At 40.0% G+C, this 15,647-nt stretch overlaps 1 protein-coding gene and 1 long non-coding RNA gene across 8 annotated transcripts; both read right to left on the bottom strand.

Annotated features, from left to right (window-relative positions):
• Nucleotides 1–393: 393 nt before the first annotated feature.
• LOC131244189 (uncharacterized) lies at nt 394–1,367 on the bottom strand. Its single transcript, XM_058243835.1, has one exon. The coding sequence runs from the start codon at nt 1,333–1,335 to the stop codon at nt 394–396; it is 942 nt and encodes a 313-aa protein (XP_058099818.1). The 5' UTR covers nt 1,336–1,367.
• Nucleotides 1,368–12,326: 10,959 nt separating this feature from the next.
• Nucleotides 12,327–15,311, bottom strand: LOC131243284 (uncharacterized). Of its 7 annotated transcripts, none has more exons than XR_009169991.1 (6): nt 15,189–15,249; nt 15,040–15,097; nt 14,542–14,690; nt 13,990–14,349; nt 13,652–13,759; nt 12,327–13,453 (listed from the first exon to the last, which is right to left on the bottom strand). It is a non-coding gene; the product is annotated as an uncharacterized LOC131243284 (long non-coding RNA). The 7 variants fall into 7 exon arrangements; XR_009169988.1 differs by having other exon boundaries at nt 12,328–13,453; nt 13,990–14,496; nt 14,657–14,690; nt 15,189–15,203; XR_009169986.1 differs by adding an exon at nt 14,350–14,496 and having other exon boundaries at nt 12,330–13,453; nt 13,990–14,068; nt 14,657–14,690; nt 15,040–15,290.
• Nucleotides 15,312–15,647: the final 336 nt, after the last annotated feature.

The raw sequence follows: 15,647 nt of genomic DNA, 5'->3' as shown, positions 1-15,647 counted from the left end.
CATTTAACATACATTTTAGTTAGTCAATTATATCGAGGGAATTACTAATTTTCCCTTTTTATACTCTATCAAAAAGTGTATATCCAAACTGTTAACCCCTCCATTTGCTTAATAAATCAAAATTTTGTACCACCGAAACTCAATCTCGTGTATGAATACATTGCATCAACCGATCCGTTATACCAGATAATCGCAAACAGATGAAAAAAAAAAAAAAAAAGGAAAAGAAACAATGTTTGTATAAGCTATTTATATTGATTTTGATTGAGATTGCATGGTGCATGTATTCAAGTACAATGATCTAAGTCCATTGGCAATTCCATTGACAAAAAACCATGGACGCCAATAAAAAATAAAGATGAAGATTTTAGTCGAGGACTGGATTTAGATTGACTAGTGGTTAAATATATTGAGGAGGGAGACTCGGGTTTTAATCAAATGCCTAAACAAACAATCCAATCCATCTTGAAGACTCTGGATGCTTAGTTCCAATCCTTCCAACTGTTTTTGTGCAATTTGCATGCTCTCGGCATCGATATCCTTGCATACATTGCTGCTGTGAAGGGAGTAGAGAGTGGCATCAACCCTCTCCATTTCACTCATTTTCTTCGCTTCTCCTTCACATGCTACTCGCTGCATGCCCATCCATTTTGAGACCACGGACCTTCCAACCAATGTAATTTTTGGCCTTGACACTAACATGAAGGATGAAATGGTTTCGAAGACGGAGATGGTGATCGACCTTACTTCTCTGAGGACATGAATAACCACCCCAAGATGTTGATTATCGCCCAAGAGAGGAAAGAGAGTGGATTGGTTTTCTGTTCTCTTCGATGCTTTAAGGCATTTTTTTATATCTTTCTTCATCTTCCGTTTGGAAGAGAGGAAAGTCGAGACCTTGCTTCCAACACCAGGTTCTCTTCTGCGAAGAGCTGATTGTAGGTCTTGGACATGTTCCTTCATCTTCATGAAAACATCTCCGGCGCTGCCACGCACATCCAACATTCGAAGACATCCATCCAATGCTTCTTCGGCCCATTTCTGGTGCCGATGATGGACCAATGCTTGTTGGGTGAGTGGCAATTCGAGCAAATCCCCAACGCAATCATACAAGTCAACGAGGCCATTCAAGCTTTCACATAACATCTCGGATGTTGGATGGACGGACGACGACGATGATGATGATGATGACGATGATGAGAGTGTGTTCCAAGCTCTTAATTTGCCGAGCTGTTCCTCGACTCTCTGAGCGAGGGGATGCGACCTGGAAGGCAAGCTGGTTGAGCGGACATGGTTAGGACTCTTCATCGTGGCCGCCGTAGATGAGCTGACCATCTTGCCGTTGATCAAGATGGCCCAAAAATGCTAATTACAATTACAATTCAAAGAAAGGAAGATTGAGATGATTTCTCCTCCTCCATAAGAAGCTCTTATATAAGATCATTTTCCGTACAAGTTCGATTGGAGACATAAGGAATCTTGGCTTCATGTCAAGGCTACAAGGAGATGTATTTGCATGTGATGCCCGTGTGGACCGTCTGTTGTGTTGGGCCACGTTAATTTTCATTAATGCCCATAATCTATTAAATTAAGGGAGAGATCTTATAAATCTTGTGGTTAGTGGAACATGAAATATGTGCACGAGTGGTATGCCGCCTTGTCTCTCTAATAGACTACCTACATATCATTATTTAAGAACATTAAACTATATTACAGAAACTGTTGTGGCCCAACATTTGCACGGACCAGATATCCACACGTGTGACATTTTGACAGGGAAGGAGTAACTGAGTGTGAAAGTTCACTTGCGTTCATTTCCAACTTTAGTAAAATAGCTTTTGGCGTACAACTTCGGGCACATCGGTGGTGTGTCAATGTGTTGGGCTCTTGAGGTGGAGATACCTCGTTTCAACACTTGAGGTCTTGGTATCGATCCCTAGCGGGGGTGGCTAACATGGAGTGTGTGTACGGACATGGGTGTGTACTAACAAGCTAACCCTTAAAAAAAAAAAAAACATGTGTTGGGCTCTTGGGCCCTATGTTCTTTATATCCACGCCGTCCATCCGTTTTCTACCTCATTTTAGGGCATGAATTCTCCGTTTTCTACCTCATTTTAGGGCATGAATTCAAAACAAAAGCAGATCCGAAGGTCAACTGGACCACATCAAAGGAAACAGTTGTGATTGAACGCCTACCATTAAAAACTTCTTCGGGGCCACAAAAGTTTTGAATCAAGCCGACATTAGTATTTTCTCTTCATCAAGGTCAGATTTATTTTTTTTTCGTCAAGGTCGGATTAACCTTATCAATGGGTTGGATGACAAATAAACATTACCGTGAACCCTACAAAAGTTTCAACGGTAGTTATCATTATCCCCAATTTTTCCAGTAGTGTGGTCGACTTAAGCTTTGTATCTACTTCATTTTTTGTTTCAAACCCTAAAATGATATGGAAAAATGGATGGACGGCAGGGATATAAAACATATGCATCATGTTGGGCCTCACCGTGCCCAATACATCAACACGCTGCTGTTGGGCATGGTGTCGGTAACACCACCTAATCTGAGTCCACTAGTTATATCTTACCGGTGGACGCTTCTAATTAACCATCAGATCAAATAATTTGAGCCATTGATTTGTTGGGCCACCATGGGTAGCTTTTTGTTTCGAAGAAACACTTGGATTAGACAAACCTCACCATCTCTCCATGGTTTGGGAAATGGGTGGCTAAAAAATAAAAAAATATATAAATAAATAAAAGAAAGGGACAACTCATGGATGGATCGGAACATCATACCAGTGTGAATTTCAGGTTGCAAGCCACGAAGTGCATGCCGAACGCAATGGACAGTCCGGATTGACAAGTTTGCTGTCCAAGTGTCCCGATGCATGTACAAGCACTATTAACTTATCCAGTGGACCATCTATCAATTAAAAACACCAGAAGTAAACATGCAAATGGGAAGGTCTCAAGTCCAAGCCGTTGGAATGCAAGGTACGATCCGCTATTGGATAACTCCCAATCTACTTAGTGCATATGACATCCAACCCTTCCAATAGGTTGGCCACACCATGAATATCTTTCAAATAAAAAATCATCTTTATCTACTCATGGTGCGACACTATAGAAAACAAATTCTACCTATTGATAAATATCAACATAAACGTGTGGTCCACTCAATGAGTGGATATCGTTGATTTTTTTCATATGATAATCACCATGATAGACCAACTTATTGGACTGATTGGATGTCTCACATACTTGAAACGTGGGAATGTATTCGCTGTGTGGACTGTAGCATATAGTCCAATGGATTGGGTGATATAGTCTCAGGTGATCTTCATGCGTTGAGGCGATGAAGTACAAGGTCTTAACGCATCCGAAAGTGAGGTGTCATGCATCTATTTTTTGTGTAAGTTGGGTCCACTTTTCTCTGATCTAGACCATTACTAAGACATGTCTGGAAATGCACGAAAAGCATCTTCTACCATACCATCTATATCGGATAGCCGATGTGTTTTCTTCATATATATAACAGTTTATTTTAAGTTACTAATTCCCCGTTTACAAATCACCTGGTGTAGGATTTTTTTTTTTTTGTTTTTTTTTTTTTTGGATACTACTCATCCACTGTCCGTTCCTTCAGATCGACGGTGTGGATTCCCCAGCAAAAATTCTTTAAATGCATTAACTGGCAAATCGGGAAGCACCAGGACATCATTTCAAATGTGTGAGATCCGCCGTTTATCAAGTGTGTTGCACCGTTGCCGTCCTCTTGCACTGTATTAGGGCATTTCACCAATTACGTAGGAAACAGGTGAACGTTGAATAGGGACCATTAGTCATCTGTTCGTAAATGTCCATTCATTTCATACTAGTACCAAGCAAAATAATGAATAGCCTGGTCTGCATTAGGTTAGCACATTCCCTTAGCAAACTCTTCCTGATGGATGGCCTAGATCTTGCATGAATGTGCCACATTGGCACATGTGATGCAAAGCCCCTTTCTTCTTGCGTGAATACTGTATTTAGTATTCCTTATGTAAGAAGTGTCCTGCTCATCATCAAATCGTAGACTAATGCACAGGATCTTCTACATTTTGGTCGCATGGTTGATGAAACAAACCGCTGATTAGACGTCCCTCGCCATAATTAGGATCTTCATTGAAATATTCTAGATTGGACATGTTGTAACCTATTATTTCTGGCCGTTCCTAATAGGAGTATACACGTGTGTTGTTATAGCAAGTAAAATATATAATGTGCTAGAGATTTTTGAAAATACTTAAAATAAAGTGCTTTTTACAATATTAATTACAGCCGATAGGATGATAAGATAGAAAGCCGCTAAGAGATATTCAAAAACAAATTAAGTGGCCGAGAGGTATCCGGAAGGCAAGGCCAAAAGGTGTCCAAAAGCATACCAAGTGGTCAAGAGGTGTTCAAAAGCGGAATGAGCGCCCCAAAAGTATCTGGAAGTGAAAAAAGCGGCCGAGAAGCATTCAAAAGTAAAACGGACAGAAAAATATATTAAGAAAGACAGAAAGATCTGAAAAACCATGTTGCAATGGTTCGGCCGCTATATTAAACAGAGAACATTTAGAATAATTAATACTACACATCATTAGATGACCGACGAAAACAATATAGCTAATGTGAGGCCAATGAATGATTAGTGACCAAAGTAGAACTTGATCGAGAGAAGAGAAACTGTCAGGAAAAAATCTAAAAATATGCTTTTCGACTATTGTAAATGTTGGAGCAATGGAAGAAGTATTTAAAAGAATAAGTTGTACAACAAAAATTTATAAATAAGAAAGAAAATCTACAGAGGAAAGAACCCAACAATTTAAAAAATCAAATCGAACACACAATCAATCAAAACAAATCTATATTTTATCATATCTTATCTTCTTAGCTATAGTCTTTAGTTGTAATCTAAATCTACGCTCATACGTTGGATTTATCTATTATCCAATATTATACAATTCTTTCAAGATACGCATTCTTACAGTCACTCTTAATGACTAATTGTGAGTTTTTTCTTTTATTTGATTGCACTGGTATTCTGAAAAGTTCTTTCTTGTAGAAGGCAAAGCATAAAGCACAAACCACATTCGGAGGAAGAACCCCACCATTCGATTATCGTATGATCATTATAAAATCTTACAAGTGGCTAAGTAAGCGATCGATCTTCTTAAAATCTGGTCATATACATTCATATTGGACATATCTACTTATTTCGGTGCTTGGGGATAAAGTTGATCGGTTTGGATTAATTCACTTTATTGATTCTGGCATGCTCTCACACACTACACGTGAAAGAAAACAAATCGACCGCCAACAATTTTCGCACACCCAATGGGACTACAAATTTACTTAGTTATCATAAATATTCATTTTTACATCGATCGTACAAAAATCAACAATTTTTTACACACTCAGTGGGACAGTGATTACTGGTACATTTCTTTTAAGAAATCATGAACCAAAGACAGGTTCATCATGCACCTAAGTATAGCTACGGTTCTAGTCCGGAGCACGACCATAGCTGTGGGTGCTGTAACAATAGGTCTAGAACCTATAGCTATGGATTTAATCCGTAGCTATAGGTTACAACAACTACGGATATAATCCGTAGCAATTATATCTGTACCGACAAGTATAAAGAGCTACGGATATTATTTGTAGCTAAAAGTCCGTAGCAATATGCCAAATTTAATAATGACTATAGCTGTCAGATTATCGACTACGGTCAATATCCATAGCTATTTTTTACATTAAAAATATATATAATCATTTGTTCATTCAATTACCACTTGGATAATCATTCATTCATTCCATTACAATCATTCATTCATTCCATTACAATCAATTACAATTACAATACAATAATGTTAAAAATACAAATCTTTGGCTTCATTAGAAATTTGCTCGACTTTACCTTGAAATTTCAATGCTAAAGAATTGAAAGAGAAGATATATTTTGACGGTATGATATTTTTTAACAAGTAAATAGGCCTTTTTCACCAACCCATCACCCACCTGAAGAATCAAAAATCGATTATTGTCCATGTCCACTCCTTTTCCTTTCAATTTCTCAGTGATTGTGAACATTACTGTAAGACCCGTATCCTAGCCGTATCATTCCATAAACTTTCACGGTCCTCCGGTCGAATTCCGACGACCCGCAACGTGTAGATAGCATTGGCGCACGCTCTTGAGTCACATCCTCTAAACCCGAGTTAACTCAAAACGAGACCTATGTCATCGTCGCCGCGGTTCCGACGACGCGTCTTGTGCGTCAATACGACGCTCAGATTATGAGATCCGGCCCGTGCATTATCTAGGTCATTGATCACTTGATCGTGGGACCCACCTACCCTTATTGTTGTACTTCTATAGAAAAAAAATAATTACTATGATGTCACCGTAGGGGTGACATCACCCTACCCTACCCTAGCCATAACCCCTTACAAGCAACCACCCCTTCCCCTTTTCCCCAAAAGTCAAAATCATTAATTGCCTAGAAACCTTCACCTCTCTCTCTCTCCTATCTCTCTCCCGCACTCTTTCTTCCTCATTCTCCTTGGCAAAAACCATGGACGTCCAACCATCTCCCACCTTATATCCCCACCAATCCAACTTTTAGATCGTCATCTTCACCATTAATAGAGCTTCCTAGAGGCATTGGAGTATATGGGAAGAAGAAGAGTAAGGTGGGTGATTCTCCTTCTCTCTCTCTCTCTCTCTCTCTCTCTCTCTCTCTCTCTCTCTCTCTCTCTCTCTTTCTCTCTCTGTCTCTCTCTCTCTCTTCTTCCTTTATTTTATGGCCCACTCAATAAGATGTGACGTCTATTTGTCCATCAAATGGACCCCATGGCCGTCCAAGCTATGTGGGCCCTATCTTGTGGGTGATGGGAAAGCACAAATATCAAGTTGATCCTGTCAAGTGGGCCACGTCCACATGGGACCCACCTTAAAGAATTTACATATTCACTTCATCCGTCCAGCGTCATCAAGGGACGCTAGACGTGGTTCACACAGCAACCAAAAATAAATAAAATTTAAGGCTTTTGGGAAGGGCTGCCTATACAGGCCCCACCTTAATGTATCGGTCTAATCCACACCATCAACTCCACTCCCCAGCTCATTTTAGGCGTTGAGCCAGAAAATGGAGTTAATCCGATAATCGATCGGGCCATACCATAGGGAATAGTGGGGTTAACCGTTAAAACCCACCTTGATGCTTTTTTCTGCCACAACACGCTACATATTGGACTCGATGAGTCTGTCTCGAGCTATGAAATTCAATGGCTGGATCGGATTTGTCTGAGGTGGGCCCCATCTACTAAAAACTGTAGAAAAACCTTTTTAAAAAAAGCACAACATGCAGTAGCAGCGCTGCTGCTGTCAGAACGCAGTAGACGCTGCCTGCGGCTGGCGGACGGCCAGCGGGCTGGGCCTCACGAGTCCAGCTGTGGGCCCCACCGTGATGCGTTTCGAACATCCACTCCATGCATTTGATGGGTCTCCTCGAACCAGGAGGCCACCCCAAAAATCATCTGTATAGTGCACTCAGGTGGGCCACACCATTTAAAATCATGTGAAGACGTGCCAAAACATATAAAATCACTTGGTGAGGCCTACCTGAAATTTGGATGAGGCTAAAACTTGGTCTGGACCCTCAGCCAGGTGGGACACACATAATGGGTGGACTGGATTTGTGAACCACACCACAGGGACCCCAGGACCACATAACCGTACGAAAAGTTTGGTGGACAAATAAACATTACAGTGGCTCAGTCCATGTGACCTTATAAAGAGGTTGTATGGCAAGTAAACATTGCAATGGGCCCTGGCCCATGTGACTTTATCAACGGATTGGATGCAGGTAAATGTTGTAGTGGATCCCAATGTCATGTGACCCTATCAACAGGTTAAAATAATAATAATAATAATAATAAATAAATAAATATTGTAGTGGGCCCCAGGTCTATATGACCTTATCAACAGGTTCGATGCAAATAAATATTACAGTGGCCCAGGTTGGATGCAAATAAATATTATAGCGGGCCCTAGGCCCATGTGACCCTGTCACCAGACCAGTTTGGATGGAAAATAAACATCATGTTGGCCCCAGTTTGGATGGACAGTATGTTGGACCCTAGGATGGGTGGAAAATAAACATTTTGGTGGGTCTTACTTAAGACCCATTTATGTATGTGTTGTGTCCACAATTGTGGACCTCCATAACAGAATATGTGACTTATCTATGCCTTCCATCCCTATGGGACTCACCACGATGCATGTGTTTCATCCAACCGTCCAACCATTTTTGGAAAATGATTTTTAGGTTTAGGATGAAAATAATACAAATTTATTTATCAAGTGGACCATAGTGCATGGTGAGGATTGAACGGCTATCTTTGAAATCTTGAGACCTTATGATTAGATTAGATGGGAAATAAATGTTATGGCGGGCCTTAGAAATTTTAGTAGTGGAAATCATTATCACCACTTATATTTGAGTGTGGCCCATTTGATATACATAGGGCCCATTGGTGTGGCCCATTTGATGTACGTATGACCATGTTATGAGGCCTACTTTGATGGATTTTGTGGCCCATTTGTCGGGCCCACTTTGATGTATTTTGTGGCCCATTTGTCAGGCCCACTTTGATGTATTTTTATCCACGCCATCTAGGGTAGGCACCCCATTATGATATATATCAGGGCTCATGGGTCGAGGCCCATTAGTGCTGCTCATTTGATACAACCCACTTGATGTGTACGAGGCCCATTAGTGCGGCCCATTGATGCAAGGCCTATTGTGACATGTATTGGGCCCATGACACATGACCCATTTGATGCGTATAAGACCCATGGGTAGGGCCAACATATTATGTATTTGAAGCCCATGAGTAGGGCCCACCTGAGGTTTATATATGGGCCCCATTAATGTGGCCCACTTGTATTTGAGGCCCACGGGTTGCGGCCCATGGGTCGTGGTCCATTGTGATATATACTCGGCCCATACGTCGCCGCCCATTGAGATGTGTTTTCGACCCATTTAGTGAGGCCATTGTGAAATATTCCTGATCATGTGATGAGGCCCATCGAGATGTATTTCTGGCTCATATGATGCGGCCCATAGCGATGTGCATTAGGCCCATGTGATGCGACCCACTTGATTTATGAGACCATTGTGTAAGGTCATGGGCCTACTATATGTTTGGCCCTATGTGGGCCACTCGTTTGGAGTAATATTGATTAGATGTCCACTCTGTGACATTCCCTTAGGCCTTGATCGGCCGATTGCCTAATACTGATCGAGGCTGATTATTGATCGAGGTCGATTACCGATTCTAATTTATCGCAACTGATTATTGATTGTCGATCGAGGCTGATTATCGATCGAGGCCAATTACTGATTCGATTTGTCATGCCGATTGTTGATTATCGATTTGGTGATTATCGATCGAGGTCGATTCAGTGATTTATCGCAACTGATTGTTGATTGTCGATCGAGGTTGATTATCGATTGTCTTAGTCGATTGCTGAATATCGATCGAGATTGATTATCGATGGAGGCCGATTATCGATTCTGATTCGTCTTGGCGATTGCCTAATACCGATCAAGGCGATTATTAATCGAGGCCGATTACCGATTCGATTTGTCGCGATCGATTGTTGATTGTCGATCGAGGCCGATTACCGATTCGGATTTATAACTGATTGTTGATTGTCGATCGAGGTGATTATCGATCGAGGTCGATTCGATTTCGATTTGTTGTGGCCGATTGTTGATTATCGATCGAGGCTGATTATCGATCGAGGTCGATTATCGATTTTGATCTATCTTGACCGATTGCAGAATATCGATCGAGACTGATTATCGATCAAGGTCGATTATCGATTTTGATTGTCGAGGCCGATTTTGATTGTCGAGGCCGATTGTCGAGACCTATAGATGTATATGCGATCCGTAGTTGAGGTCCATTGTGATGCATTTGAGGTTCAGGCGATGGAGTCCATTGTGATGTATATGAGGCCCATGTGAGAAGCCTATCGTGATATGTATTAAGCTCTTGAGTAAGGCCCATGGTGTTCTATATTTGGCCCTTGTGTGAGGTCATGGGTCCACTATATGTTAGGATCTATGTGGGCCATTCCTTGGGGGCAATGTTGGTTAAATGTCCACATTGTCGAGGTCGATTGTCGATGCCGGTTGTTGATACCGATTATGAGTATGTGACAGCATAGCATCATGATACATGCCCATACGCATCATCTGCATGTTTGTTATGAGATGTGGTTGATCATTGCATATGTCATTGAGCATGTTGTTATGAGACTCCCTGATAGGCGAAGGTTATCTCACATGAGCGCGCGGTATGCGTAGAATTGATGCATGACTGGATTGTATGACTCATGCATCTCGCATTATGATTACTGCACGCCCTAGCGACATCAAGGTCGTAGCCTCCACAGGCATATCGTGGATGGCCAAATGGGACATCAAAAATGTTTGGTTCTAGCATACGGGCGCCATAGATGTTCCCGGGTGAAAATCCCTAAACCTCTGTGGCCAGGAGACGCCCTGATGTCTAGACCGAGTGGATACTAAGCTCCTAAGTGCCGAATTCCAAGAGGCCGCGTCTCCCACTGTGTCGTGGTCGGTTGGGAGAGGTGTGGCCTTACCCGCCCAAGGATAGGGAGCAATACTAGGCTGAGTTTGACCAGCTCGTGAATGGGTCCGCTATCGACGTGCCGGATAGGTATTAGCAAACTATCGGGCAGACGGATAGTGAGGTTTCTTATGCTCACTAGGACTGTGCGGCTAGGAGAGCGGCAGTGCCATTTGGAGTGTACAAAATCCCAGTGATGATCCCAGAGATGAACTGTACTGATATGTGGATTTAGTGAGCAGGAGTTGCATACTCATTCATACATTCATTCATCCACTATCCACTCGGGTTGGTGGTGCGTAACTATTTGTTACGTGTGCCTTCGCAATGGCCAGGATTTCAGTTAGGGCGCGCGACTAACCTGAGATCAGGAGTTTACCACATTGAGTCTGACTATCCAAATTTAGGTATGAGATTGGTTTGGATAGAAGTCCCTTGTGATGGACTCCATAGCCTGCAATATTACGTACTATGATCTCGACTTCACACTCCAAGGATGGTCATTCCATTTGCACCGCATGTTGCATTACATCCGCAGCATATGGTATGGTTAACGCTATTCATTTTACTTATTAGGAATGTATATTGCATTGCATCCTCTGCATCGATATTTGGCTCTCTACAACTCTTCATTTGCATACCTGATTTGTATTGTGCATTTTAATATTGTATAATTTATGCACTTACCAATATTTTTGCTTACTCTATTATCGTGTGATTTATGACTTTGTCAATATTTCTATTTACTCTGATAATTCCTACTCTTGTTAGTATTTCTGCTACCTCGATAATTCATGATCTTGTTCGTATATCCGTTTATTCGATATTGTACGATTTATGGATCACCGGTATTTCGGTCTTGTATGATGATGACATTGTATTGAATACTTAGCACATACCTTATGCACACACCCACACCACCCTCTAAGCTTTTTACAAGCTTATGCACGATAGATGCGTGCAGGTGAGGTTAGATTGCAGTAGTGTTGAGCTTGGAGTGTGCAGTGATCTTCTGGAGCTTGATTCTTGATTATTTTTTTTATATTTCCCTTTCAGCATTGTACTCCAATGATTATATTAGTGGATATGTGATGTTGATGTTGCTTTTGTGAATTGGGTAATCTTGTGGTTGTGCTTATTACGAGTTAAATGTACAAAAAAAAATTCCTCCTTGTAGGATCCCAAGATCGGAAAATGGCTTATGGACGATGGGAGCCAAGAATGGGGTACTACGGAGGTCGTCGGTTGGCAATCAGGAATTTTGTGAATCCGATTTGGGTTTGGGGCGTGACAATTACTTCCACGGTCATTTATGTAGACATTTGAAGAGTTGTCTCGAAATGTAACTCTAGTAATGACAAAGTCACTTCCTGCAACAGCTTCGTATATTCCATCATCCTACAAATAGTCATGGCATTCATAAATCGGAGTGACCATTGGGGGAAATAAAGACAAAGTGAAAGAAGTGCATAATGTATAACCATTTTCTTTTTTATTCTTAATGAATTAATAAAAACTTAAAGATGAATGAAAAACCTGTCACATAATGAATAATTGTAACCACAATGATAACTATTATAAATGCATTATAATGAACAAATTATTATTATTATAGATAACTGTAATTACAACATAGATCTGTTGAGCTGATGTGCAATACTAAATCATTCTCAGATAGAAAAAAATAAAAATCAGAAGTGGGCTAATGTTAAGAGAACAACAAACTACCCAATGCATTCAGCAATGGAATTTGATCAACAAATAGATTTTCATGGAATCCTGCCCGGGCTGCCCCTAATAGCTGGGACAAGGCTATAGTGATGAAATAGATTTAGTAAAAACCATTTGATGCCTAACAAGTTATTTAAAAAAATACATTTGAGGCCTTTGATTGCTAGCTAATTAGACAAAAAACCAAATTTAGACTATAAACAAAAAAATATTTACGACTGCTACCTATGCACCATTTAGATACACTTCCAAGAAAAAGATCCAGACATGTTAGCTAGAAGTATGCATCCATATCGCAAATTACCTATTATACAACCAGCAAGGCAGCAATATAAAGTGCAATACAGATTGCACATGGTGACCCAGATTATTCTGTGGACCCAATCATGGATACACCATAGCACCCAAATCACACTGATCGGACAACTACAATGATTTGACAAATGCATGAAGCATATCATAGAAGTCTTTGCACTCATGTATATGTACAGATTTGAAGTAATATTAATTAAACAAGATCTACAAATACAAGCACGTACATTTCCAACACATGGGCCGCAACGCTCAGTCCAAACACAACTAAAAACGGGATGCACTCTAGATGAGACATCTTACAAAGTGTTTCTTAACTCAAACTAATTCTCATGCATTAGGTTCACATCTTCCTGCCATCAACCAAAACAAGCATTTCTATTGCACCTGATTTTCTTCCTACTTATGAAATGGGTTGGCCCCTATGGTTCAATTTTTGAAACATTGGTCTGTATATGGTGCCCATGTTGTGTTAGTGAGTCTTAGTCACAGATCTCAAACTAGTCTGAGATCATAAGAATGTTGTCCATCTACATTAACACCTACCCTTTGATTGGTAAAACCCAAGTAATCAGCTCCCATCATGAATTCAAGCAGAGCATATTTGCATCCCACAACAACTATAATAATAATAATAATAAAATCAAGCAGATACCGTCCATTAAAAAGGGCAACATGTGTAAGCGTGGATTAGCCAGATTGAATTGTGTAGGGCCCTGAAAACTCAAATTGAATCCAAATTAGTCGTTGGTATCCACATAAATATTGAGTTGTCTAGCATACAGTGTGTGCACTGATCAATGTTGAGTAGTATATAGGACAGTCCAAAAGCCAGCTGCCAAGAACTATTTGTCTGTAGAAAGAAGAAAACAGTACATGCCAAGCCCCACCCAACAAATGACCCATAATAATACTTTTTGAATTACCCGGCACCCATACATCTGAAGGCTCAAAGGTTGAATGCGGCCAGCAAGCTGATTTGCTAGTTCTTTTCTCTGCGCAGGGCTTCCATGCTCCAAAAACTGCAAAGACAAACAATAACCGAGAATTTTTATATCATAGGCGAACGAGTTCATACGACCAACATGAGAATGAATATAGAGACTACCAGATCACCAGCCCACAGCCTTTTAAAAAAAGATAAAGGAGGGCAGATGAATAGGGGAAAAAGAATGGAAGGTATCTTTACGGGGAAAAGAAAAGAAAAAAAAATGGAAGGAAACCAATGATTGTTTTTCCAGAAAAATCATACCTTTTGAATAACATAATTGCCGAACACATCAGTCATCAATGTTGGAGCATGTGGGAGAACTTCTTCAAAAGCAGAATAACTACAAAGTGAATCAAGAATCAAAAGCAGCATAAATGACAACAACTAGCATATGGTAACCACATCCACCATGAGACTTAGAAGTTTTACACAGCTGTAAAATCCTACAAGGAACAAACTCCTCATCTTGCCACTAATCTATCTGAACATCCTCATTTCAGCTATAATCATCCTAGATATTTACAGAGTTGTGTCATTTTTTTGAATGATGGAATTTTATTAATAACCCAAAAAGCCACACAAATACCTGCAGTTATAAACAAATTACTGTTGCAAGCTTACCTGGAGGAGGAATCGGACCAACAACAATTTAAGGTTTCTCAAATTACTCGAAGCATGAGGAATCAGACCAGTCAGATTGTTTCGTTGCAATGTCAACTCAACCAAATTCTTGAGATTCCATAATTCTGTAGGAATTGTACCTGAAATCTGATTTATAAAAAAAATACAAAATTTTAAGCATGGTCAAATTACCCAAAGCAGGAGGAATTGGACCAGTCAGAGAGAAGTTGAAGATCCTTTTCTTTCTCAAGTAGTGAAGCAACAAGGGAGCTTAATGCCTACAGAATATATGCATTTTCTTCAATACCTCTACCACAAGAACATATGCATTTTCTGACAAACTGTAAAAAAGAAACCATTTGAGGTTATTCATGAAGTAAAAATTGATATAAGATGGACAAATGACAAATGACAAGTGAGAGTAAGACCCAAAACACTGCTTCATAAGGTCCTTTTTTTGTAATAAGCATCCAAAAAAATCCATTAAATAAAATACCCTATAGTTCCTTAGTCTAAGTTGCAAGTGGGACCCATGTCTAGAAAAAATTACTGTTAAATCTGACAGGTTTCTCTAACCTTTTCTCAACATTTCAAAACAGGCGATAGACAGATGGTTATGAGCTTCTAATCAGCGCAATTTCGAGTCTTTAAGAACATCTAATGAAAATAATGTATCAAATCCACTGTGACTTCTTGTACTAAGCCTTTGTGCCTTCATCAGATTACCAAGGTTGCTATGAGCATCAACCTGCCAATAAGGGGAAGATCTGCAAATAGTAATTTCAATGCATCTACAACAAAAGAAGGAAACTAAATGATAAAACAAAACAGGGATTCACCAAGCGAGGGTTCAATGCAAGAGCCTGGTGACAACACCAGGCTGGCTCATTAAGTCTTCCTTTCCTCATATATGCACTAGCTAAATTTGACCACGCATCACAGAAATGGCGAAGCTGCAAATCATAAAGAATAAACAATATAAATATGCATATATATGTATAACAGAAAGCAGATAAGAAAGGCAGTCTTGTCCTCTAGTCTGTAATAAAGATCAACAAAAAAGGGAAACATCATAAAATGTCTCCTTGCAATACTTAATACAGAGAAAATCAAAATTAAAATAGTTGAATCAAGATAAGATCCAATAGATAAAAAGGAGGATCATAGATGCATTCTTTTGTTTCTAATTTGTGAAACAACAAACAAAACCACCCAACTCATAAGAGAGAAGAGAAAACTAAGTCTTTTCCGCTAAATATCAACTGGGGCTGGTTCAGCATTGGATTTTGAAATAAACA

This window comes from Magnolia sinica, chromosome 4, assembly GCF_029962835.1.
Source record: "Magnolia sinica isolate HGM2019 chromosome 4, MsV1, whole genome shotgun sequence".
Taxonomy (NCBI): domain Eukaryota; kingdom Viridiplantae; phylum Streptophyta; class Magnoliopsida; order Magnoliales; family Magnoliaceae; genus Magnolia; species Magnolia sinica.
This window is presented reverse-complemented; position numbering and strand designations above follow the sequence as displayed.

Excerpts from the sequence above, each read along its gene's own strand:
- LOC131244189 (XM_058243835.1), bottom strand. The coding sequence starts at position 1,335 with ATGGTCAGCTCATCTACGGCGGCCACGATGAAGAGTCCTAACCATGTC.